This window comes from Trachemys scripta, chromosome 10, assembly GCF_013100865.1.
Source record: "Trachemys scripta elegans isolate TJP31775 chromosome 10, CAS_Tse_1.0, whole genome shotgun sequence".
Taxonomy (NCBI): Eukaryota; Metazoa; Chordata; order Testudines; family Emydidae; genus Trachemys; species Trachemys scripta.
In genome coordinates, this window is record NC_048307.1 from 69,903,596 (window position 1) to 69,930,635 (window position 27,040).

At 44.1% G+C, this 27,040-nt stretch overlaps 1 protein-coding gene across 1 annotated transcript in view; it reads left to right on the forward strand.

The window, feature by feature from the left end:
• The window catches only part of CTXND1 (cortexin domain containing 1), a 30,573-nt gene extending 9,788 nt beyond the window's left edge, over positions 1-20,785 (forward strand). The window contains exons 2-5 of the mRNA XM_034782746.1: positions 5,006-5,180; positions 10,255-10,342; positions 16,336-16,412; positions 17,270-20,785. Of these exons, the coding sequence (XP_034638637.1) occupies positions 17,324-17,503 (180 nt within the window). The 5' untranslated portion in view covers positions 5,006-5,180; positions 10,255-10,342; positions 16,336-16,412; positions 17,270-17,323 and the 3' untranslated portion in view covers positions 17,504-20,785. The remainder of the gene's footprint in view (positions 1-5,005; positions 5,181-10,254; positions 10,343-16,335; positions 16,413-17,269) is intronic.
• Positions 20,786-27,040: the final 6,255 nt, after the last annotated feature.

Consider the following 27,040-nt stretch of genomic DNA (forward strand, 5'->3'; position numbering starts at 1 on the left):
GATGGTCAGCCACCACAAAGCCATAGTGACTTTGCACTGTGAAATCCTTGCAGCTTTGTTCCAGATTAAGAGCATTATATACATATACTTCCTTAAAAAGCTACATTTATGTAAAAATACAACACATTTGCCTCCTGTGAGAAATGCACTGTGTGTCAGAATTTGGGCTTTCATCCACCCAGACAGATTTTTCACAGGAAGAAAAAGAGTGCTCTGCCTAGAAAACATACCTTGCATTTCTGTAAAAATATTTGAAGCGTGAGAGGAAAACACATCTTGCTTTTTTTTTTCCTTCTCCTTTTACAGCTTTGCCTGCAGTGAGAAATTTCCACATAGTTCTGCTTACAGTTCTCCTAACACTGATTAATTGGTAAAACGTCACAAAATGAGGACAACCAATACTTGCCTCATTCTGTAAAGTTTAAATAGCATGGAGCAGTGGTTTTCAGCCTCATTGGCAGACACCTGCTCGGGTTCACATAATAGCCACATAGCATTTACAAGCCTTGGTTTAAAGGCCAAATCCATTTATTTCTCTAGGACTTTCTATATTGCCACTCAATATGTTTAAAAGCTAAGTGTACATTGAGGGTTATCAGCCTTCCTTTCCTGAAAATACCGTATGTATTCTGCATTAAGGGTTGTCTAGACATCATTAGAGGATAGCTATTCAAATCCATCTAATCTCTAGGCATCATTTCTATGATTTTACATTTTGATAGCGCCACACAAGAGGATCTCAAAGCCCTTTACAAAACACACAGGAGTTAAGCCCTACACATATTAACATTAACAAAAAAAAAAGCCACCAGAAATAGCCAATATCACTGCAGAAACACCTTGTCACATTCATGCTGGAAAGAGATACACTGCACGGTCCCCCAGTCTGACCTATGCAGGAGACTAGTCTTTTCTTCCTTGGGCTGGGAGGGACTGGTGTGTCTAGCATTGTTCATCAATGAGCCCTTTGGCCACTTCAGGACAATCTAACAATTCCATGCCAGCCCTCCTCAGCTGGAAGGACAGTGATGTTAAGGGAATTAAGTTGAAAAATTGGAATATTTAGGGCTCCCTTATAAGTGTAGGGCACCCTGAGAAAAATTTTTTTGAAACTCAGTCTCTGTTTGCTCTGTCTTTGTCCCTCTAAATGCACATTACAACCTCCCGCCCCCCCCTTACCAACATACCTTCCAAATTGTCTTTTGTGGGGGAAGAGGGTAAATCATGAGTGCTCATATCCCACGCCATACATTACTGTTGAACCATGATTTTCATTATTCTTTTGCTTTACTTGGTGAGGCTTTAGACATTTTCAGGCTCACCATGAAGCAGAAGTTTCACCAGGAATTATCTAGCAGTGAAAGAAAGCTTGGAAGATGGGAGAGGCTTGTTCTCCAGAGTTTGAGATTCCAGCAATCAGCTCTTTAGCTCTAATCAATAGATCTTCCAAACTCAGCAACATTTGAGTAGTTTGAGATCTAATGTAATTACCAGTAAGTCCTGGAATCTTTGTTCTGTTTTTGGGCTAAGCATTTAGCTAATAGTGTCAAGTGCTTCATAAGTGAATGAAAAAGGATCAGCTATTTGATCCATTTAAGGGAGGAAGGAGGGTACTCACTAAATTGCAACAACCAAATTATTTTTAAAATATTATCTTGAATCATCTTCCAAATAAAGATTATTATGTGACCCAAGTTGCTCATTAAAAGTCAGAGAAACACATTGGTACAATACAAGCCTTAAATGCTTTCTCCAGATTGATTTGTGTGTTCATCAATTTTTTGGGCAACCACAAATGATCTCTTTAATCCTCAAAGGAACTATCAACAGCTAGTAATTTATTACATAGATTTATTAAAACAAATATACTGAGGAACATTTATCTTTTGTTCATATACAAATGATTTCAAAAGCAGATAAATTTTCATGAGTTAGTTTACTCAAACTGATCTTAAGCCTTTTGAAGTACCAGTGTATGAATTAGTTCTGACTGGAGCAATGGATGAAAAATTAAGTATAAGATTAAAAAAAAAAAAACACAACACCTTACTTTATGCTACAGGTAGATAACAGTAATCAGGATCACAGGGTGTTTGTGCTACTAAAATAGAGTATTGATTTCCTCCTGAAAGAATTTTAAGGATAAAAGGAAAATTAGGTTTTTTTAAACGGAGTCAGCGATTAAAGAATTGCTTTCTAGTGGGGCTGTCGATTAATCGCAGTTAACTCAACTCAAAAAATTAATCACGATTAATTGCACTGGAAAACAATACCAATTGAAATTTATTACATATTTTTGGAGGTTTTCTACAATTTCAAATATATCTTTCAATTACAACATAGAAAACAAAGTGTACAGTGCTCACTCATTTTTTATTACAAATATTTGCACTGTAAAAATGATAAAAGAAAGTATTTTTTAATTCACCCCATATAGGTACTTTAGTGCAATCTCTTGATCATGAAAATGCAACTTACAAATGTAGTTTTGTGTTACATAACTGCACTCAAAAACAAAACAATGTAAAACTTTAGAGCCTACAAGTCCACTCAGTCCTACTTCTTGTTCAGCCAATCGCGAAGAGAAACAAGTTTGTTTATATTTATGGGAGATAATGCTGCCCACTTAATTACAATGTCACCTGAAAATGAGACCAGGCATTTCCATGGCACTGTTGTAGCTGGTGTCGCAAGATATTTGCGTGCCAGATGTGCTAAAGATTCATATGCCTCTTCATACTTTGACTATCGTTCCAGAGGACAAACTTCCATGCTGATAACGCTCATTAAAAAAAAAAAAAAAAGTGTTAATAACATTTGTGACTGAACTCCCTGGGCGGGAGAATTCTATGTCTCCTGCTCTGTTTTACCTGCATTCTGCCATATATTTAATGTTATAGCAGTCTCTGATGGTGACCCAGCACATATTGTTGTACGTTTTAAGAACACTCACTGCAAATTTGACAAAATGCAAAGAAGGTACAGATGTAATATTTCTAAAGATAGCTACAGCACTCGACGCAAGATTTAAGAATCTGAAGTGCCTTCCAAAATCTGAGAAGTCTTAGAAGAGCAACACTCTGATGAGGAAACTACAGAACCTAAACCACCAAAAAAGAAAGTCTACCTTCTACTGGTGGCAACTGACTCAGATGGTGAAAACGAACATGCGTCGGCCTGCACTGCTTTAGATCATTATCAATCAGAACCCGTAATCAGCATGGACTGGAATGGTGGTTGAAGCATAAAGGGACATATGAATCTTTAATGCATCTGGCACATAAATATCTTGCAACACCAGCTACAACAGTTCCATGCAAGTGCTTGTTTTCACTTTCAGGTGACGTAAACAAGAAGCAGGCAGCATTATCTTCAGCAAATGTAAACAAACTTGATTGGCTGAACAAGAAGTAGGACTGAGTGAACTTGTAGGCTCTAAAGTTTTACATTGTTTTATTTTTGAATGCAGGGTTTTTTTGTACACAATTCTACATTTGTAAGTTCAACTTTCATGATAAAGATATTGCACTACAGTACTTGTATTAGGTGAATTTAAAATTATTTCTTTTGTTTTTTTACAGTGCAAATACTTGAAATCAAATAAAGTGAGCACTGTACACTTTGTATTCTGTGTTTAATTGAAACCAATATACAGTATTTGAAAACATAGAAAACATCCAAAAATATTTAAATTATATTGTATTATTGTTTAACAGTGCAATTAATTGCATGATTAATCACTTTTTTTAATTGTTTAACAGCCCTACTTTCTAGACACAGAAAAGTTAATCTGTCTGGATCCAACCACAGTATTTCACTTTCATTAAATACTTTCTATTTCTGATTATAAAGTTGACTTATTAGGAATATTATGGTATGATTAAGTGTCCAGACTCCTATTTTATAGATCTGAAGTTTAAATCAGTGTTCAATTCATTTGATGTGCATCTGGGGACAAAACTGGGAAAAGAGATGAACTATTTGATCAACTTTTATATTAGCTGATGAGATTAGTTACTTAAAAAGTTCAGGGTCAGGACTGGCCCTGTGGTTTAGCATCATCTGAGAATCTGAATTTGAGTGTTAAGTCCAGCCTCTAATTCTATGGCCCCGTAGAGGTTAGAAGCATTAAAGGAGGCAACACACTGAGTTCCTAGCCACAGGAGCAAATTGTGATACATATGAGAAACCCCTTTGAGTGGACGGTGGCATTGATGCACTCTGGAGAAGCTGTATCTAATCCTCTTTGGTTGATATCATGGGATCCTTGAGGGGGAAAATTAGTAGAGATGGGGGGGGAAAAAAAAAAAAAAACATTTCCTGAACTGGGACAAAGTCAAAAACCTCAATTTTCACAAAAGAAAAAGAAAAAGTCTGAAAAAAAAAAAATCTATTCAGATCAAAATGGTTTTTTAAAAAAATTTGACATCCTATTTTGACTGTAATTGGCTTCAATTTTGAAACAGTTATTTCAAACCAGAGAACTGGAATTTTTTGTTTAGAGAAAACATTGAAATGAAACATGAACAATTTCAAACTTCTTTTTAAAAAATGGAGCCCAAATGTATGGAAACTGACCCTTTTTTGCAAAGAAATTCATTTTCAACAAACTGGTGTTTTCCAATGAAAAATGTTTTGTTGAAAAGAAAAAACAAAAACACCCCCCCCCCACCCCAAGATTTCCAGACAGCTCTAGAAGCCAGCTGAGGAAACGGGGAAGATTTCAGAGACCCAGTTAACTCATAACTTAATTATCTTTCACTATGGATGAGATGTATTTTTGTAAACAATACATCAAGAATTTTGGATTTAAATAAAATCCCCATTTTTGTACCAGGGATGTTCTTTTGGGGAAAAGTTGGATATGAATAAAAATTGAGTTTCTCCTCTAAATCAGGGGGATCCAGACCGAATGTCCCCTCAGTCTCTTGCTACAGGCTCTGCAGTTTAATGGAAATCGGTAACATTCACTGTGCATGTGCAAAGGAGATTTTTTTTTTTGCAGGTGACCTAGGTGACAATAGAACTGCTTCCAGGTCTGTGTGGAAGTGAATCTGATTAGCATCTGTATGCAGGTAAAGCCATTGAGCACCAATGAAACTTTAGGTACAGTCACAACTGGGACTTAGACCTACATTACTGGAATGCTAACATATGACTGAAAGCCTCACATCTGGAAGGTATGGATGCAATGTTATTTATGGAATCCAATGTGGTTTCTCTGTCCTCCCCTCCCTGTATGCTGCCTATATTTTATTACGAGAAATGGGAGAAAATTTTCTGTTAAACAGGAAAGGAGCTCTGTGTACAAAGGCTAGTTAGTCCATCGGACAAATTCCTAATGACACCGGGGAGCTTAGGGGATGTGCATGCACACACTAGGGCAGATTGCTTCTGTTGCTTCGGGATTGTTGCAAAATGGGTCTTTCCCCAGGCCTGAATTTGATTTGCATGTAATTGGGCATTCCGTTAAGCAGAGTTACTTCTCATCAAAAGTCTGTGTAAGTGACACAGCCCATTTCCAGCTGAGGGCTGAGCAAACCATCTTGGATAAAATTAAGAACGGCCCTTAATCTTCATCAAAAACCAGAAACAAGCCATTCTGAAGTACAAGTGTTTTCATACACTCTTGGATGTTCTGGTAGATCTGTTTTGGATGAAGCCAAATTAAGGGCTCCAAAAGCTCTCCAAGAAAGACAGGGAGACTCACATATGGTTACCAGTCATGTAAATATAGAATCTTAGGTTAATATACTGTGGGTCTTATTCCCCTCACTGAGGCCAGCATGTATTCAGAGTAACTCCACTGGAGTCAGTAAAGCTACACACCAGAGTAAGAGCAGTAGAGAGAGAGAGAGAAGATAAACTGACCTTGTATCTAGTCTCAACCTTTGTCTTTTGCTTGACTCCTGTCACCCATCCCTTCTCCTTCCTTCATTAGAATATAGGTGTTTTATGTGCTTGGTGACTGCCCGGAAAGATACAGCTACAGCCCCAAGCATCTGTTCTGGCTACGCCACAGTCCAGATATCTCCCTGAGCCTAGCCAACATGGAAAATTATCCACCCAAATTGCTCTCACAGCAGACTCGCCAGCCAGCTCTCAGCAGCGAGCAGAGTCTAGAAGAAAACGGAGGCAGAGCTAGGAAGAATTCTATATACACCTCACTTGACGTGAGGGTGAGGCAAGCCCAGCAGGCAGCCAGATGAAAATGGAAGATTTTCTTCCTTGCTGCTATTTAAGAGTCATTTAATAAATGAAAGAAATTAAGAATAAAAATAAAACAGCTGAAAGAAACCCATAATAGCTCATTGGGAGTTGATAAATCTCACACACGCAGTGCTTCCAGCTGCCAACAAGATGGGAATTCAAGTTTAGATTTATATGAAAACACTAATTAACCACAGTAGGCACTGTTAATGTTTATGCAATCCACCTGTAATGCATTCTTATTGGGGTAGGTCGTTACCATATCAACTTTATTAGGCCTCAAGCAGTGCTTATTTTGAATGATTAATTTTTCTTGCCTGGATGAGAATGAGCATCGTCCGGATGCAACTCTCGCCGCACTGTGGGGGTGAGGCTGTTTAAATGCTGATAGAGAAATTTCATTAATACTGTTTCCTCTGTGTGTTTGACTGGAAGGCATTAGGTCAGTATGCAAAAAATGCCATCTCAATTGTGGCAGTCCTCGAAGGAAGAGCAAGCCAGGGAATATCTTGCCTTCAATGAAAATAAAGGCAAAACTAAGTAGTTTTGGCCAGATTCTCACCTGGTGTAAGTCAGCATTGCTCCCGACATCTTGCTCCTACTGCCATACCCTTTGACAACAATTTCATTTGACCAGATGATTTCTGTGACTCCTTATTTTGCCTGACGCAGCAGCATGACAATTGCTTAGTGTTGCACCTTGAAAAGGTACTGCACAGAACTTGCAGCCTGAAGCCACCATCACCTTCCCAGGCCCAGGCTGCAATAGGCAAGAGCTATGCCCTCCCCATTCAGGGCTGCTCTCTCCAACCCCTGGCATAACAGCCAGGGCCTTGGCACAGTCAAAGCTGGGGACCTGTCTGCAAATCTCATCTATCCTCAGGTTTGAGGGCAGGTCTTTTTGTATGGGGTGAGGAGTTCCATTGGAATTCATGGAATTTGATTCCAAAGGAAGTCATTTGTTCTCCAGATTTCCCTTTCATTTGTTCGGTGTTTTCAGCTAATCTGAAGAAATAAATACATACCCATTATTAAACAGTCAGACAATGACTATGGATAGTCATTTACTGCAATTTAAAGGCTAGTGTATCATAGAAGTGCAGACTGTTTTACTGACCCCCCCCCACCCATGCACACTGTTAGACGATTGGCTGTATCACTAAATTAGAGCCAATCTGATTGTCTAACACTGGTTCAATTTGTATACTGTCCACAGAGAGTGGAAAGGACTAGTCTCAATATCAGTGAGTTTGCCTGACAGATTTCAGAGGGCCAGACTGGGGCCCATAAGGTATCCCTGTATCACCTGCAGTATGGGTAGCCAGCACAGGGAACAGTGTAGAGAAAAGAAAACAGCCTCCATGGGGCTGCTACATCCCTTTCCATGCATGTAGCGGTTGGGACATTCTCCCCACAGACCTATGCGCTGGGGAAAGTAGTCTATCATATATAGGGCTGGTACAAGGATCTTCCCCCTGGAGCAGAGGGAAAGCAAGAAGCAGATTGTCTCAAGTGCACAAAACCATGACTGGCCCCAAATTTGAACCAATCCAAGTTCGTACATTTCTGAATTCCCAAATCGCATTAACTGTTACTCCCAGCCTACGGCGTGTTCTGTTTTGAAACTGGAGAGTTATATTCTCTGGGGTTTAAAGTCACCCCAGTGCAATGAGCCCACACCAAGTCCCATTCATCACTGAAGCCCTCAATCAAGGCTCTCTACACTACAGTGTAGTTAATCTTTAAAAATCCAGCTGTTTAGAAGTGATTAATTTTACGCTAGGTTAATTGTATCCTACACTCTGGTGTTTACATTTGTATACCAAACACTTTGAAGTTGATCTATTCCCTCTAGTTGTTCGCTTATCTTCCAGTTTTTAAGATACTCTGATGTTCATGAATTAGGAGACTGCTGAGTTTTCATTTGCCTTTTTTTATTAAGTTTTGTTCGGTTCTTTTCTTCCTGGCATAGCTCACACGCAGATCCGTTTTGCTGCTATAATTGAGAGCACAGCCTGTGAAGTCTACCCTAAGCAAGCCAAGACCTCCTCTCCTGGATTAACAAATTTATTAGAGCATAAGCTTTCGTGGACTACAGCCCACTTCAGTCCACGAAAGCTTATGCTCTAATAAATTTGTTAGTCTCTAAGGTGCCACAAGTACTCCTGTTCTTCTTTTTGCGGATACAGACTAACACGGCTGTTACTCTGAAACCTCTCCTGGATTAATACACTAGCCATAGTCTTTGGATTGGCATCAAACGCAGTTCCAAGGAAGCTCACCGTGAGTTTAATTACACTTCTGCCATTTTACTACAACATGATTATGGGGTGTTTCACTTTGGACATGAGTTGACCCACATGAAGAACCCAGAAAACATGTTTAGTTCACTAAAGTCTCAGTTAATCCTGTACATATACAGGATCTGCAACAATAGACTCCTTGACTGATCCCTGCAATGGTTATTAAGCCCCAATTCAGAACAGTATTTGAACATGGGCTGAAGTGCTTTGCTGAATTGGGATTAATGGAAGGGCTGATGCCACTGCTCTCTCCTCCCCACCAGGCTATGATACAGAAGATGGCCGTTAGGGTGTATTATAAATTGGCCGTCTGATTCAAATATGAAAAAGCAGTGGCAGCAGCAGGATACCAATAGCAGCAAGGATAATCTGATGTCTCCATCAGCACACAGCTCAACCAAGGGAACTGAATTAAAAGAACTGAACATTCGTATAATTTTTAGGATTTCAATTAACTATCTGCAGAATGCTTTGAACCGTGGAGTCAGTGAAATACATTGGTCATGAGACTTTGCTTTTTCCAGGTTTGTATTATAGAATAAGAATCTATTAACTGAGATCAGAGAAATAAAAAACATCAAACAGTCATATAAAGCTTAGTTTCCTGCTAAGGAACAGTAGGAGACAAGACTGATTTTATGGACTCGAGTGTTCATCAGTACCAGGTCAGCCATACAAGACAGGCAAGTGAGAGATGGTAGAACAAATGAGCTTATTAAGGCCCTGATCCTGCAACGGTATTGCCAATGCACAGAAATCACTAAAAATTAGTCCTGCCAGTCTCATGAGTTATGGGGCCTAACAGCAGGAGACTAAAAAACCCCAAAACATTTTTTTTTCTTAGTTTGCCTTCTGGTTTTTGTACCTTTAGGATGCATTCAGGTCACAGTTTCAAGCTTTTCTCTGCAACTCTGAGGGCTAGGAGTTTTTTTTTTTTTTTTTAAATAAAAGGGAAGCTGGATTTCTGACAGAGGATTCCAAGGGCTGGTGTATTAAACACAACCCCCCACCCCACCCACACACAAACCTCCAAATATCATGAGACTGGTGATAACATTGTGAGGACTGGCAACTGCAACAGGATTCACTTACCACCAGGGCACTGCCTCATGGCTGCTCTGGGGAATTAGCTCCTTCCAGGTCTGATACCCTCTTCTGCTGCTCATTCACAAGCCCTGCAACCTCTGTCTGCAACAGGGTGCTCCCTCTTGATAACTCAGCTGCTCTCTCTCCATGGCTTAGTGCTCCTGCCAGGTCATTATGTGTCTTTCCCCCCACCCCACCCCATCCAGGGTACCAAAGGATCTCTGAATCAACTGTGCAGTTACCTTTCTAGGTTATCCTATAGCTGAAGACTATTGCCACTTTCCTCCATGGCAGATAGGAGGACCCAGGCCTGCCCACTACTCTGGGTTCCAACACAGGGACCCTCTCTTCAGGGGCCACAGTCTGCACATTCCCAGACTCTGTTGTTATTTCCTTATGTTCTTTCCTACTCTTCTCCTCTAGCTCCCTGTGGCTAATTCACCCCACTCGGGTTCTTGCCAGGGCCATATGCTCACCTAGGGAGTGACTACAGAACACATCCCCTGCAGCCCCTTACTGGCTTTGTAGCAGTCCAGTCTACACTGGCTCATCTGAACTTCATCTTCTATTAGGGCTCGCCTAGCCAGCCTAATTCTCCTACGGCTGCAGCTTATTAGCTGGGAAGGGGCTAATTAACCTATTTTAACCCTTTCAGGTGAAGTGCGGAGTGAACACCCCCACCCCATCCCAGCAACACTGAGAATGTAAATCGGGGGCTATATTTAAAGCGTGCAACCAAGTCTGTGAGTAACCTCTTTTTTAAGCATAGCAACAACTGAAGACTCTGGTTCAAAATCGTGAGCTGTAGTATATATTGCACGTCCAAATTTCCACCTTAATAGCAATTCTTACCATAACTATCACTGTCCATTATACTGAAGTGCTGCATGAAAATATATCCTGTCCTTCGATATCATTGCAGTTTGTCTTTTCATCTCGGCAGGATATTTGAATTACTTCTGCTCATCCCTTAACTTCATCTGAATTTTGCCATGTCCTAAAATAGACACTTTGTTTAGCTTATTGCTAAACTTGCATCAGGTCTTAGGGACATATCCCATGTGGAATACGAGCATAATGTGCTCCTTAATCCTCAACCCCTCCAAATCCTAAAATAATTTTCTCATTTCCCCCATACCTCCTGGAGTACAAGCCTTAGATCTCCAGTGCTAGCACTGCATTGTGTCGTAGATCTTCCTGTAGAAATGGATGGTTGTCTTGTCACAATACCAGATATAATAATACACCAAAAATAGGCGGTGATAATCCAGCCATTAGGGAAGTGAATGATACTGGCCTGTGTGCTAGTTACTCAATAACTAGCAATACTTGTGGGGAAGGGATAGCTCAGTGGTTTGCACGTTGGCCTGCTAAACCCAGGGTTGTGAGCTCAATCCTTGAGGGGGCCACTTAAGGATCTGGGGCAAAATCAGTACTTGGTCCTGCTAGTGAAGGCAGAGAGCTGGACTTCATGACCTTTCAAGGTCCCTTCCAGCTCTAGGAGATAGGATATCTCCATTTAAAAAAAAAAATTGTATATGCTACTTGTACTGTTTAGTCTTGATCACATGAATATTTAGCAGTGTTTCATACTTGAGAACCATGGCGCAAATCTTTCTCATCAGCACTTGACAACATCAGTATCATTGAGTATTTCATGCCCTGGTCTTAAACCTGCCAGTATTTGCAACTGTACTCATCAACTCCAATGTACATTTTATTTCATGCTGCTGAGTTAACCCTTCTGTTCTGTTCAGACGCAAAGAGTGTTTTTATGTAAGGGCGGGGGCACGGGTGAGGGGGGGAGGGTCCTGTTGTATCTGGATCCTTCAGCTGTTTACTTTCATTGGCCCCATTTGGGTCACTTCCTCTCTGATTATGGTGACCATCACAATTATGATTATGGCAGCAATATCTTAGCTAAATCCCTGGGCATGGTGTTCAGAAGGGGTATTTACTGTGTGCTACTAGATGAAGAAATCAGTCAACTGTCCTTGTACAGCAGCTATGTAATGGTCCTGTCTTGTCAATTACTCCTTTCATACACACTACTGCACCCTTTTCGATAGAATGTGTCTTTTATAAAAGATCAACATTTTCTGTGTAATCTTTATACTTTTTATGAGAAGTTTCATTTAGTAAAAAAACAATTTTCTGTCAAAAAAACAGTTTCAATTGATAATTTTCCACCAGCACTAGCTGAGAATCCGTATATGGGAATCTGTAACAGGATGATAATATTGGAGAGAAAAATCAAGCCCAAGCTAGCTGTTCACTTAAACCTCCGATTCCAGACAGCTTCCCCATTCAGGACAGCTCTTAACTTTACCTGCTTGAAGTCAAAGGGTTGTCAACTTGAGCTTAAATGCTTTTCCGAATTGGGCCCTTAGTCCCAATTCAATTGCTCTCGATTCTGATGCCTTTGGATGTTAGCTCAAGAGCAGAGCCAGGCTCAGCTATCTTCTATCACAATGTTTTCCAAACTTGGGATGCCGCTTGTGTAGGGAAAGCCTGTGGCGGGCCAGGCCGGTTTGTTTACTTGCTGCGTCCACAGGTCCGGCCGATCACGGCTCCCACTGGCCACGGTTCGCTGCTCCAGGCCAATGGGAGTTGCTGGAAGCGGCGCAGGCCAAGGGACATACTGACTGCCACTTCCAGCAGCTCTAGCAGCGGTTGCAGCAGGTAAACAAACCAGCCCGGCCCGCCAGGGGCTTTCCCTACATAAGCGGCGTCCCAAGTTTGGGAAACACTGGTCTATCACCACTAATACGGCCTTGGAAAGTCTGAATAGCACAGCTCTGGAACTACTGTCCTACTCCAGATTTCTGGAGCATGAAGGTGATAAGGCTCCATATCTCAGAACATTTCACTGTGGCTTGGTCTACATTAGAAAGTTTTACCAGTAAAATGTTACTGCTATCGCCACAGGCTTGCCTGCATCCACACTCAGATCTGAGTCCTGTGAACAAATGCCTGAACTTTTGCTGGCAAAATTAAACCAGTCTTCAGACGGTATGATTCTACTGGCAGGATGCCTGTGTGGACGCAGAAGTACCTGTACGGACAGATACAGTCCTCCAGCAACAAACCCACAATGCAACAGTCCCTGCAGCAATGACCTCTCTGGTCAAAGTTTTTAACTCTGCTGCCGTGGGGTCACAGTGACTGAAATCTTCCCACCCTGTAAAGCATGTTCTGGAAATACCTCTTTACCCGCCTGCCATCTTTACAATCACAGCTGTACAAGCATGGCTCCAGCTGAATCGCGTGCTGCTGCCCGGTCCAGCAAAGAGGTGCTAGCGTTCCTTGGCCTGTCGTGGGAAAGCGCTGTGAAGGCACAGCTGTGGAATTCCTACAGGAACAAAGATCTAGCTCTTGATATTGCAAAGAAGATGCAGAAGCTGGGTTACAACATGGACAAGAACCAACGCTGGGCAAAGGGGAAGAAGCTGTAGCAGGTTTACCAGGAGCAAAGGAGGACAACAGAAAGTCTAGCACTGCTCCCAACAGCTGCCACTATTATAAGGGGTTCAATGCCACACTGAATCGGGATTGCACCCTGGACCTGCAGGCTGAGGAGAAGCGGAATGAGGAGAGGGATGTGGAATATGCAGGCCCAACCAAGAACCAGTGGCTCTTGGAGACCCAGCTGAACCCAAAGAGAGAACTCAACACTGGGAAAGGGGCATAAGGTAGGTGTAATTTACTGCCCCCCCAGTAATGCACAACATACGTTCTTCAGAGCTCTTAAAACTTCAATCTCCTCCCTTTTTCCTCTCCCTCTCTCAAAGTGGCAGTGGACTCTGCAGGGAACAAAGGATTTCTGTTTTCAAGTAGCTGGTTTATTTTAAGAGCATGAACTGGAAGTAACAAGGAAAACTGACAGAAAACAGGAAAAAGACATACTTTTGCCAGTACTTTTGCTGCCATTCAAAGTACATACTTCTGCAGGCAATGCTTGCCGGTAACCAAATCATATGCACTGCAATAGAAAAAAAACTCACTTGCATTGATTGTAAGCTACATGCAAACCAATAAGTGACAATTCAAATGACATGATTTTGAAGAAAATGCTTTGTAAACTGATTGGGTGCAGGTTTTCAAGTCCAGAACACATTACCTGCAGGCTGTGATTAGATGCAGGAAAGTGGTAGAAATAATGTATGGTTAACTGGTGGGGAGCTGGCTTGGACTGGCTCACATTGCTAGCTGGCAGTCATAGGCAGGGGTGAAAGTAACTTAAAGGACTTACCGGTACTCCAGAGTCCTTAGGAGGGGGAGGGGCCTCAACCAGAAGAGGCGTGTCCTCTACCAGAAGAGGCGGGGCCTTTAAATCCCCGGGCGCTTTAAATCAGGATTTAAAGGGCCCGGGGCTGGGACTGTGGTAGCAGCAGCTGGGAGCCCCGGGCCCTTTAAATCACCCCTGGAGCTACCAGCTGCAGAGGCGGCTGGGAACCCCGGGGGTGATTTAAAGGGCTACCGCAGCGGAGCCCTGGACCCTTTAAATCACCATCGGACGGGGCCCCGACCTCTGGTGGAGCTTTAAAGGGCCCGGGGCTCCGCTGCAGTAGCCACAGCTGGGAGCCCCTGGCCCTTTAAATCACCGCCAGAGCCCCGCCGCCGCTGCTACCCCAGGGATCCAGCAGCAGGGCTTGGGTGCCCATTTAAAGGGTCCCAGAGGGTAGCGGCAGTGGAAGCCCCGAGCCCTTTAAATGGCCACCCGAGCCACGCTGCCGGAGCCCCAGAGTAGCAGCAGCAGCCAAGGGCTCAGGCAATGATTTAAAGGGCCCAGGGCTCCAGCTGTCACTACTACCCCGGGCCCTTTAAATCATCTCTGGAGCCCTGCTGCCGGAGCCCTGAGGTGGCGGTGGCGGGGCTCTGGTGGCAAGTTAAAGGGCCTGGGGCGGTAGCAGTGGCCGAGCCCCTGGCCCTTTAAATCACACCGGAGCCCCGCCGCCACTACCCCAGGGCTCTGGCAGACTCCGGGGATGATTTAAAGGGCCTGGGGCGGTAGCGGGTGGGGCCCCGGATTCTTTAAATAGTCCCTGGAGCCCTGCTGCCAGAGCCCTGGGGAGGCGGTGGTGGGTCTCCAGCAGCTATTTTAAGGGCTGGGATGGTAGCAGCTGCCGCAGCCCTGGATCCTTTAAATAGCCGCTGAAGCCACACCAGCAGGGCTCCAGAGATGATTTAAAGGGTCTGGGGCGGTAGCTGCATACCGGCTCTTGAGCGTACGGCGTACCGGCTTACTTTCACCTCTGGTCATAGGGGCCTTCTGCCACTTGTGGAGGTGCCCGTTTAGCTGTGCCCGCACAGCTTTCTGGCCCTCTGGGACAATTTCACTGAACTTTTCACGCAAGGAGAATGTGATCTTTGCTCAGACATTTCAAGGCAGAACAGCCTAGTTAAGGGGTCGGTAGGAGAAACCTGCCAGGAGTTCTCCTGCCAGGTAGGAGAAACCTTCCCCACCACTCTGTACAGACCTCTTAGGGGATCATTGCTGTAGTAAGATGAAGCCCTGAAACATAAACCCTTATCAGGGGCCCAGTATGAGGCCTAAGGCCTGAACTAAAGTAATGGTCAAGACTTTGCTAACATAAAGCAAAGTTAAGCTGTGAGCCAGAGGCAGGCCCTGCTCACAGAAGCTGGCAAGGAAAGGGCTGATGCTGCAAAAAGAGACATACCTAAAAGGTACTGGACACCAGATATCAGAACATTCACATACTTGTACACTCCACACAGATAACAAGGAACAAGCTGACCCATCCCAATGACAGGGCCAAAAGGGTAATATGATAGATAGAGTTGTTTTGTTTGAACCAACATGTACAAGGTGAGAGGTGGCACCTTGCTACGTAGAGGGGTTGTACCTTGTTATGTAGAGGGGTTGCACCTCAATACATCAGGAATGATGTGTAACTTGGTTGTACCTGTGTATAAGAATACATCCCTGGGGCGGTGTCTTGGTCCAGCCTAGGGGGCAGTGGAAAGTCACGCCACTGACTGAGCTGAGTCCATTGTCAGGGAGCACATAAGTACTGGCTAGCCGCACCTTAGCAGCACCTTGGACTTCGTTTGCCGGGGAGCTGGAGACTGTGTTTCTCTTCGACAATAAACCTGGGCAACGTGCCTTCGTACCTTACTAGAGTCTGTGGTCATTGGGGGTTCTCTCGGGGTCTGCTGTGTCAGCTCTCTGTGCAGAGCTGGGGCAGCACACAGAGGAAACACACGCACGCAGCCAATTGATATCAACATTAAACAGAGCAGAGCACCACACCGGTAGCGTCTGACAACAATTGCTACAAAGAGGCTGTCAGTACGAAGAGCCCCAGGCAACCATGTCCCTTTCATTCAGAGCCAACGGACAATATGGAGGACTGCTTTGAATACACCTACACTGACCTGCACCTTGCATCCAAAGCACCTTGTACTTTCTTTTTTAACAGCAGCCAAATGTGAATAGCTGTGTTGGCAGGAGTATTCTGGCAGAACTTTCGGCGGTAAAACTTTTGAATGTAAGCAGGGCCTGTTTGTAGGCATACTTCACTGCATTAGTGCCTGGTTCCCACCCAACCCCCCCCCTTTGATGTCGCTTATTCTAGCCCCAATTTCTTTCCCCCAGTAGAAGTGTGTTTGAATGTTATTGAACAATAAGGAACTGTTTATGGCTAATCGATGACTAGCTCTGAAGTTGCAGAAGATGTTTAAAGAATGACTCAGTGTTCTTGTTCTTTTCCAGCAGAGGCCCTCACCTCCTTCACCCACCAGCCTGACCAAGGGTGGATGTCAAGGGAAATCTCTCCCACCGCTCATTCTGTAAGTCGAGTCAGTTTCCCTCCTTTAGGGACCCAATATAAATCAATTGTGTTAAGAGCTAAAGAATTTGCAGGCTACAGAAACTGCCCAGCAAACACTGTTCTGTGCTCAAGCCCACTTTCCTCACAAATGTAGCTAATGGGGGCGGAGAGTCTCTTAGATGAGAGAGTGCGTCAACCCTGCACTAATCACACCGTTCTGAGCAGCGTGGCTGGTGATGCACCTTGAGTTTAAAAGTCACACTGCCCCCCTGGAAAGTATGAACTGGCACTACTGCCATCACTGCCAGTAACTCCTAAAATTGCTGCAGCGGAAAGAGAAATGTATAGGAAAAAATGTTTGTTTTTTACTATTTTTCCCTTTGTTTGCTTTGCGCGAGTGTGACTATAGCACTGTGACTATAGACGGTTTCCCTAACAGTTGTCTGGGTCTTTTACAGAGTAACAGTGAAGAATAAACTATTTTAAAAACAGGAGGCTGTAGGGGCAGGTGTGGCAATTGGATTTTTATTTTTTTAACAGCAAACAATGGATTAGATTTCAAGTTGATGGTGCCCCTTTAACACTGTTTTCCTTGTAAAACAATAAAAACAGCCCCTCTTTACTAGCCTCTCAGGAACAAACAGTAATGAGCTAAATTAACAAACATGGGCATCGCCACAGAAGAGCCAGACCTGGGTTCTATCTCCCTCTTTGCCTGCTGTCCCATAACATTTCCAGCCTCGCTTACCCACCAGGTTGCAATCCTGCCCATTGAAGTCAATGGGAGTTTTGCCGTTGACAACAAAATACTATTTTCCCCATGCTTCGTGATGCATCTCAATGGTCCTGCTGTTTGATAGCATGGTTGTTTTGCAGGTGGACGATGATGGTAGCAGTAAGCACAAACCCGGATGAGGAGAGACACAAACAATGGAGGCACCAACACCAGAGCCTGTGTATGTTGATGTGGACAAAGGACTAACGTTAGCATGTTTCGTCTTCCTTTGCCTTTTCTTGATTGTGATGATTATTCGCTGTGCAAAAGTCATCATGGACCCTTACAGTGCCATCCCAACTTCCACGTGGGAGGAGCAGCACCTGGATGACTGAAAGGGACACTGCGGGAAGCTTTCACAGCACAACCTGGAAGGCCTTTTCATTCAGAGAAGGTGAATGTATATTAAACCGAGATACAGAGGGGTGCAAATACAGCATATTGGTTAAATTTTCTTGCATAGCAGGTTGTAGACATCATGGTGTCCCTATCTGATGGTACAGCCTATTTCTGTTATAACCTTCACATATTAACAAGAGAAATTATGATTGTAACTTGAATAGCACAAAAGCTTTCTAGGCAATAAGGCTCCCTTAAAGCTTCTAATATAAACCTCAACCTGGCATTCTTTTTCCTTAAGGAATATTGTCTATATTGTTTCCAATAAATAAGGGGATGGATAGCTATCAGTACTTGGAAAAGCAATAAGGGCATTTGATCTTTCTTTGACAACAGGTTGCTTACAATATGTTTGTCAGTTATTTTTGTGTGGTTCTTAAGGCTATGAAAATGCCACACCTTATAGGTGTGCAACGTCTAAGGCTATGAAAAATGCCACACCTTATTGGTGTGCAAAGTCTCCTGGGAATTTCTGCCCCTGGGATGGCAGTGAATGTAAGTACTAAAAAGGCACATATGGTGGAGTAGAGAGGTGTGCACAAACTTATTCTTGGCTAACTGAGTTCTAGGCACACGCTTTCCCCTGCAGTATTTTGGAAATGTACTTCCAAGGGTCAGGATTATGAAATACACAAAACTTGTGATGATTTTCAAATGAGCAGATGTACAATTGCTCCCCTCTTTTATTTACAGTTAAGAGTCAGCCTTGCTCCTACCCATCTGGGTTGCACAAGATTAAAGGAAAAGGCAAGAGAAGAAGAGACGTAACTCAGAACTAGCTACTCTAGATAAGATGGGGTTATATTTTTCTAATGGTCAGTAAGAAAGAAGAGTATTTAGCAACAACTTATAACATGCATTCTGCTGTGGCGAAATTAAGTACCTTTAATAGAAGGACTTTTCACAACATTGTAATATAAATATCTTCCCAATTTCCCCCCTTAACCATTCACTAATTATTGCAGATAAGGAGGAGAAAGGGATTCAAAGAGCATCCAGACTATATTGTGCAGCTTTGAGGTTTGGAGGGAAAGGAATTCCCTCTGAAAAATAAATCCCAGGTTCTTTATTCCCTGAAGACTTTCAATCCTGTCTCTGTTGCAAAAATTCACCCACAGCTGCCTTCCTGAAGTGACGACAGGTTTTGCTCAAGGAAGTCCAAGGAACTGCTGGAGTAATAAGGCGTTTACCCTACAAGAGTCATGCTGCAGATGCTAGGTTTCAACTAGAGCTGTCATGGGTGCATCCGTGAGGAACCAGTTTCCACCAAACTTGGAGGTATCCAGCTACCCACACACAGAGGGGGGTATTTAGCTATTTGCCCCCTATATTTCCAACTCCGTTACCATGCTGCTAGATGCCTTTCCCTGATAAGGTTGTGGTAGGGTGCATTGTATAGGAAGGGGATATCCAATGGTTGGAGCAAGGAATTAGGAATCAAGGTTCCTTGGTTTCTAGTCTCAGCTCTGTCGCAGATGTGTTACATGACTAGACAAATTGCTTCATTTCTCTATGCCTCACTTTACTCCTCTGTAAACTGAGCCACAGTAATATTTGCCTGCCTCCCACTGTGCTCTGAAGCTTAATCAAGATCAGCAAAGCACTTGGAGAGCCGTAAATAAGAAGCACTACATAGAGATACAAAGTATTGTGAAGTTGGAATAAAGGCAGTGGTGGAGACTCATTATAGGGTAGGTTAAATTCCCCCCATTTCAGAGGAACCCCATAAGGTGCTCTGCACCATTTAGCCCCTGCCTTAAGGACCAGATTCTGCTGTTCTTACTCCTGGTTGTTAGCACCTTGCTCCATTAATCATCCCATTGGTTTCAGAGGGATTCTTTGTGGAGTAAGATGCTATTCCACATGATTAAGGGCATCCAAATCTGGCTCTAAGAGGTGTGGAGAGCATTGTGCAGAACTTCTGCACAGAGATGAATTTCACCCTCAGTTCATTTCTGGTGTTCGTTTGGGAGAAAGGAGTTTACTATAAATGCTAGGACCTACCTGGATAGTGCAGCTCTCTGCCCAGCTACCTGACCTGGTTGAATTACCCATTGCCAGTAATTTAGCTGACAAGTTAGCTCTTGTTTCTGTTGGCCAGTTATCCTCAAACTGGTTGTGGATTTTTACAATGGGAACGTTATTCAACATAGTGTGTGCAAACAAATGGTCGTCTATTTTGTTCCTGGCTAGGGCACTATGAGTATCTCTTTACACTATATGAATTATTGCCTAGGTCACATGGTATTGTTTCTGCTCCCTGACTGGGTGGCTCAATTTCGTCAGCTGTAGTCACGTTGAATAGTATCTTACATTGAGTTTACTGGGATTACTTGCAGAGTCCAACAGGAGTAAGGGGAACAGAATCAGTCCCAGGATTGGCAAGAGTCACTTTTTTGTTCGCGAGTTATCTGCGCGCATAACTGCTCGGCCAATCGACAGTGCAAATGAGGCTTGTGATAGCCATTTTCAGCGTGAACACAGTAGTGAATGTTTATCTGCACCCATGACACTTCGGCTTACTGTAGGGTCATCAATAGGACCCCAATCCAGCAAAACACGTAACCACCTTAGAGTTGCTGTTTGGGAATTCAATACAAGGGAAGCTACCAATGGATATTTTTATTTTCTACTAATAATGCATTTCTGTTTCAGCTGTAACCTCTCTTGATTCATCCTTCTGTTGGTAAAAGGAGAATTCCTCACGCTCCTTAGGATTTCCATAAGCATCTACCCAGTCATCTAAGACCTTTCCATTTGAAGTTCATATCTACACATGGCTATTTCATTTCTTCATTGACCATGCAAACAAGACCTGATTTCTGCATCCCAGTCTGCTGCCACCTCACTCGCATAACCCCCCAGGTTTCTTTGGGGCTATCAGTAAAAGGCAATGTTAACTTCTGTGCCAAAAGCAAAAACACTCCATATTTCTTGCTTTCTGAGTGTCCACTTGGCAATTTCTCTCCTGTCCTTTAATCAGCACCCATTACTCTATTGCACACATAATCCTGATCCTGCAATCCCAACATCATGGAACTTCCCTGAAGTCAATGGAAGTTTTGTGTTAGAAACAGCTGCAGCGTTGAGCATAGATAACAATTTAAACTGCATGTAACAAGTGCCTCGGCTACTTCATTGTATTTTAAATAATTATTCTCTACTTACAATCAGAAAACCTACTCATCTTGTAGTGAATGTGTTTATCTAATACAATAAATGGCCTCAACACAGAACTTGTTTTTGTTGTTTTTTAAAAATAAGGCAGTTCTGGTTCTCTTCTGGTCTTCACAATCAATTCTGCTGGTCTCTACTGTCTGAATTGTTCATTGGGCTATAAAGGACTAGATTCTAACTTTATCCTCTACCCTGAGTAAGAGGTGGCAAGTAGACCAGAGACTGAGTCACAATTCCCTGCCTCTTTGGTCCAAGAGAAGAGTAGGTTACTTCACGCCTTTCATGGAGCAACTTCACTTCCCACAGCTACTATGTCTGGCAAATGGGAGCCCCTCCCACTGTCCCCGCAGTTGTCTACATCCTTCTCTTCCAGCTTGCTCACAGCCCAGTGTGTCAGACAAGTAGCCAGTGCTCTCCTCACCATTCTGGAGTCACAATCTGAGCAGGGCCAAGCTAGGGGAATCAGAGGGAACTAATTCCCCTGTAACCCCTGTACTTGTGAGTAAGGGCTGTGACAATCTAGCCCAAAGAGAGGTGTCCCCATGGTAGAATTATGGGGGCAATTTCCAAGGGACATGGTATTTTGTGGGCCAGATTTTCAAAGCTGGGGTGAACTGGGGCACAGTTGTTCTCGCTGCCCCTGCAAAATCCACCTTTGTGCATGTAGCTCGCCCATGTAAGCACCTTGTCTGCACTAACAAGTGGCCAGTTGCATGCACGTGCTTGTCCTGGTGCAACTGCTGCACCCATCTTTGAAGATCTGGCCCTTTGTACCTTGATCCTTTGCAATTTTAACTCTATTGCATAAGGGGGGAGGTATGTGGACAAGGATTCTAGGCAGGTGCAACTCAGTTAATGCATCATCTAAAATAATTTCATGGTACAAAGAGATTCTTTTTTGTTCCCCTAGTTTCATTTAGCAAAATCAATTTGGCACCAATAAAACCTGCAGCTATGACCACTTTGTTTTACACTAGCAGGATTACGGCGGCAGGACTTCTAGAATTCCCTGAGTAAATCTGTCTGCTCTTTAATAACTGTAAAAGAAACAGAAGCTTCACAACACATAACGGGCAGCTACAAATCCTTGCCTCTGAAATGGTCCCACCGAGAATGTGTGAAGTCCTGAAAGCTTTGGTAAAAAAAAAAATTAATGTTTGCACGATGGTCTGGCTTCACAGGCTTAACAAGGGGAGAAGATCAGGGAACCTATTCCAATGGTGGGCCTTTAACGTTTCAACGTGCAAGAGCAATTGAATAAAACAATATGTTTGTGAGCTGTGGAACCTCTGGCGTTTCTAAGCCTACCTGTCTTTCTCAAACAACAGCAGTGATGGGGTACGATCATCATTTTATACAACCACTTCCAGATGGTCTGTTCACCAGATACGTAGAGGAGATCTCACAGATAATGGGCTCTAAGTGTTCATAAGTATGGGCTGGAGTGTTCCTGCATAAAGGGACATGGAAGGCCGCAGCTGTAGGCAGAGCTGCTCCTCCTCCCTGTGCTGGGGTGGGAGTAATTAGTACCATCCCCCTTTCCCTAGACAGTACAGGGGTTCACACACAAGGAGCTGTGGGGGGGAGAGGGGGGATTGGAGTTAGAGCAGGGGACTGGCCACTCGCTGTTCCCTGTAAACCCTCTCTGGAAATCATGAGGGAGCTAATTCTGTCCCAAGAGGTCCTATGACCTCTAAGTTTGGAGGCCAACCTTTGCCAGGCAGCCAGTCTGATGTCCCTTCCCTGGTCAACTGTGTAAGAGGGGTGCTGAGGTTAACCCTTGGCTCGCAGGGCACTATGTAATGTAGCCTGTTCTAACGATTATTCTGCAGGACTATGGTATAGATGCCTAAGCTCCTGCAATTGTTTACTTTGGACTGAATTTGTAATGAGTAACATTTGAAAACAAGGAACATTTGGGGAGGAAAAATATTGATACATGTTTAAAATCCACTGAAACACATCGGTTTGAGCCGGTATGTGCTGCATGCGACCTGCCCAATAACAGGATTTCATGGTATTTTCACCCAGGAGAGGAAACCCTTGGAAAGTACTTTCTTGCAGCTTGGTGACAAACGGCTAAATTCTTTCCTATTGTAAATGAACCCTATTCCGAAAGAGTCAATGGAATTATATTTGCTTATACCAGCAGTGAATCTGCAGGGAATTGGAGTGGGAAATATGTGGCTGAGTTTGCAACAAAGACTCTTAAAGAGAAAAAACAGTAAGATTTATAACCATATACTAGCAACAAACAGGCTTGAATCCTCCGAGTTCACCTAGAAGGCTCAAGCTCTGATCTTTAGCTCAGCGCTATAGAGTGAACAACCTGAGTCACTCTAACTGCATTTATGAGAGAAGTAATTAACCCTGAATTTACAGAACCGAGACCACGTCCAATGCTAGCTTACAGATTGTCCTGAAAGAAACAGAGGGATGTGCATGATGCCAGCTAGAAAACTGCAACAGCAGCACAGCCAGAAATGTCATTCCTGCTGATTCACTGGGGGTCTGAGAGGGTAACTCGGTCCCCCACTGCTTAAGGCCAACGAGCAAGGCTAGCGCAGGAGTTGCAAGCCTTGGTGAGAAACTATATGTGCTTACGTTCTGGCTACCCGGATGCCATAAGAGAATCTTGATTTGTGCACATTAGTGGCCTGCGTAGGTTGGAGTCTCTATCGTCCTGACAAAGGGAGATGAAGCAGGTGGCATCGAAGCATCTGGCTACCTGTATTACATATGACATAAATGCAAGGGGAGGAGAGGAGCTGTCCAGTTGCATCTCACATCGGTCTGACTTTTAACATGAACATGGTAAATGGACTTTGCAAGCGCTGCAGAGCCAGGACAACGTATTTAATCTGTTTAGTGGCCTCTGATGCCCATTAAAAATGGTGGGGCTGCAAGAGGGGTAGAGGGCACCAGTGATCATGCAAGACAGCCCTAGCTTTAGTTTTAAGAGACAGATAAGTTTATGAGCAGGATTATCTGATGGGGTTGCCTGCGATAGCAGGGGACTGGAGTCAATGGCCCAGGAGGTCCCTTCCAGTCCTAGGTAACCCTCTACTTTGCCTTTGTGGAGCAGAACTGAAATAGCTCCACAGAAGCCTGTATTCCTGGCTCTGAGCCACCTCCCTCTGATGCCTGCCGTCCATGTCATCAATCAGTTGTAGCACAGCTTCCAGCAGCAGGAGCCGCTCCACCAGGCGCCCTCCAGTGGCAGAGGCTGTTACTGCACCCTGCAATACATCAGCCACGCTACATGGATGTGACGTGACTGGCGGGGCTTAGGCCCGGAAGGACTGGCTGCCCCTACAGCTTTGCGCTCGAGCTGATCACACATCGATTAAACCTCACACACCTTTTCACAGCTCTGTCCTGCTTCCTTGGAGGCGCTAGGCCCAATTCTGACATCACCTACACCAGTTTTACACTGGCATAATTTCTCGGACTTGAATTCAATTCACTCCTGATTTAGCAATGCATTGAATCAAAATCAAGCTGGCTACCTATACAAAAAACCCTATTTCAGCTGATTTCTGGAGAGTTCTCTCTGGTATGGAGATCCTGGTCACATACACTTTGGAATTTAAATCAATCCTATTTTTCTGTCACTCAGTCTGGAGTGGTTCACAACTGTGAGTGCCGACCTCAGGGCAGACTGTCAAAACAGCAGGGCAAACACCCCAAACTGGTGGTATGTTCTATAATTAGATGTAACAAATGTGAACTCCTGGGTCACTGTAACAGTCTTATGATGGAGTTACACACAGTCCTCTTGGGCATTCCAGTCTATCTTGCCACCCAGTCAAGCTGGATTTAGTGATAGTTGGTTGCTGTATTACACCAAAGAACATAACAGGTTCAGGTTGCTTCCAGACCCAAGAGACCAGTCACTTACCCCAGGTCAATTTGAACCTCACATTTCACCCCACAGACAATGCTGGTAGCCAATCCTATAGTAAACTAACTAAGGATTTATTAACTAGGATAAAGTAAAGAGAGTTATTTACAGGTTACAGCAGACAAACATATATCCACACATGAGTTATAGTCTATGGTTCCGAAAGGTGTTATTTACAGGTTACAGCAGACAAACATATATCCACACATGAGTTATAGTCTATGGTTCCGAAAGGTGACAGAGTTGTAGCAATCTGTCAGCACTCAATGTCTTTTGGGGCTAACCCAGGTTGACCCTGGGGATCTCTGCTTCTGTTACATAGCTCCAGCCCTGTGAGAGTCCAAACAGCCAGAAAGAGAGATCCAGTTTCTCCTTGTCTGGGGTTATTATCCCTTCCACCCCAGAGTCCAAACTGATGGGATGAGTGTGACACTGCACCCCATATTCTTCATAGTGATATTATTATATATGATATGATGATAGCACACTTATGATGTATTTTATGCAAGACAGGTTATGTGAAGTGTCATTGGACAAGTTGTGATTTTCTGAATATGATTATCCTATTTGTATTCAGGTATCATTTTTGTATCTAAAGTTAGGAATATTGACTATGTAGCTGTATTTCACTTGTGCTTACTCTGGGTGACCCCACAACTAGTACAACAATGAAGAAGCCAGACAGTGCTGACAGCCCATCAGCAAAGACAACGGATCCTGGAAGAACTTAATCTTCCTGTGAACATTCCAGACAGCCTGTAAATAATGGCTGCTATGACTCTACAAGGACATGTGACCAGGCCACCTGATTCTGGACTCCATCATGGGATGTCAGTATTTTTCCACAAACCGGTCTGGGAACCAAATTTTGAAACAAAGGGTTCCTGCCATATGCTAAAGCTATATAAGGCAGGGAGTGACATTATCTGTTGTTCTTCACTCCCCACAGAAGAAGATGCCTGGAAACACCTGAGGAACAAAGACTGAACTGGGGGAAGTGCTGGACCCAGGCTAAAGGGATCTCGTGCCTGTGAATGAAAGACCTGGGGATTCCAAGCTGCAAAGCAAATGTAGCTTGTGCCTTAAGAATCTACAAGTCTGCCTGTACCATCAGTCTGGATATGAATAGCAGATTCTTACCCTATCTAGTATATTAAGCTTAGCTTGCATTTTTGTTTATTTGTTAGGTAATCTGCTTTGATCTGTTTGCTATCACTTAAAATCTGTCTTTTGTAGTTAATAAATTTATTTTATGTTTTAATCTAAACCAGTGAGTTTGGAGTGAAGTGCGTGGGAATCTTAGCTCTGAGAGGCTGCTGCATATTCCTCTCCACATTGAGGGGGAAGAGAACTGGATAATAAATTCATACTGGTTGGGGTTTGGACCAGAGCAGGATGGTACCGCTCTGGAGTCCTAGGCTGGAAATCTTGGGGTTATTTTGGCTGTAGCCTCTCTATTGTTGGTTCACATGTAGTAGCTGGCAAGAGCACCTGCATGTACCTGCAGCTGGGTGTGTCCCTACCTGCGTGTATGCTGGTGGAAATGTAAGACCGGGAGCGTGTCTGCAGCTTTTCACAGCAGCACAATGTGAGTGGGAGCCCAGGCTGGTGGGTCAGAGGCTCAGTGGTACCCCAGTTCCAGGTGGCACCTCAGGGGGACCCTGTCACAATGAGTTCACACATAGATCTCTCCTTCCTGGAGGGAGTTAGGAATGCAATCAGCAGGGCATCTGACCTTTGATGCTACACAGTTCCTCATCTGGCCATCCTGTATGCAGGATGAGCACTTTACCTTAATTAATGTTTCTTGCCCTGTTTGGTGAGTTACACAATTACAGAGGTTTACAGTGCAAACACTCAAACTATAACATTATATCATGGGCTATAGTGGTTAAAAGTGAGATCAACACAGGCAACATCTTACAAGCATTTCATAAAGTCTAAACCAGGGGTCGGCAACATACGGCACGCGTGCCAAAGGTAGCATGTGAGCCGACTTTGCCTGGCCAGGGTCCCGGCCGCCGGCCCCGCTCGGCCCGCTGCCGGCTGAGTGAACGGAACCCCAGGCCAGCAGGAGACTGAGCGGGGCCGGCAGCCAGGACCCCAGACCAGTGGCAGGCACGCCCCCTGGCTCCCCACTCACTGCGCTCAGGTTCTGTGGCTCCCGGGAGTCTGAGCCGCTGCTGCCGCTCCCCCTCCTGGAGCTCCCCCCTCCCGCTGCCCCAGCACTCTGTCAGAGGGCGGGGAATGGTTAGATGTGGCGTGGGAGTCCTAGGGGAGTCTGGGGGTGGGGGTGTGAATAAGGGTCGGGGCAGTCAGGGGACAGGTAGGGGGTAGGGTCCTTGGGGGGCAGTTAGGGTGGGGGGTTCTCAGGAGGGGGCAGTCAGGGGAC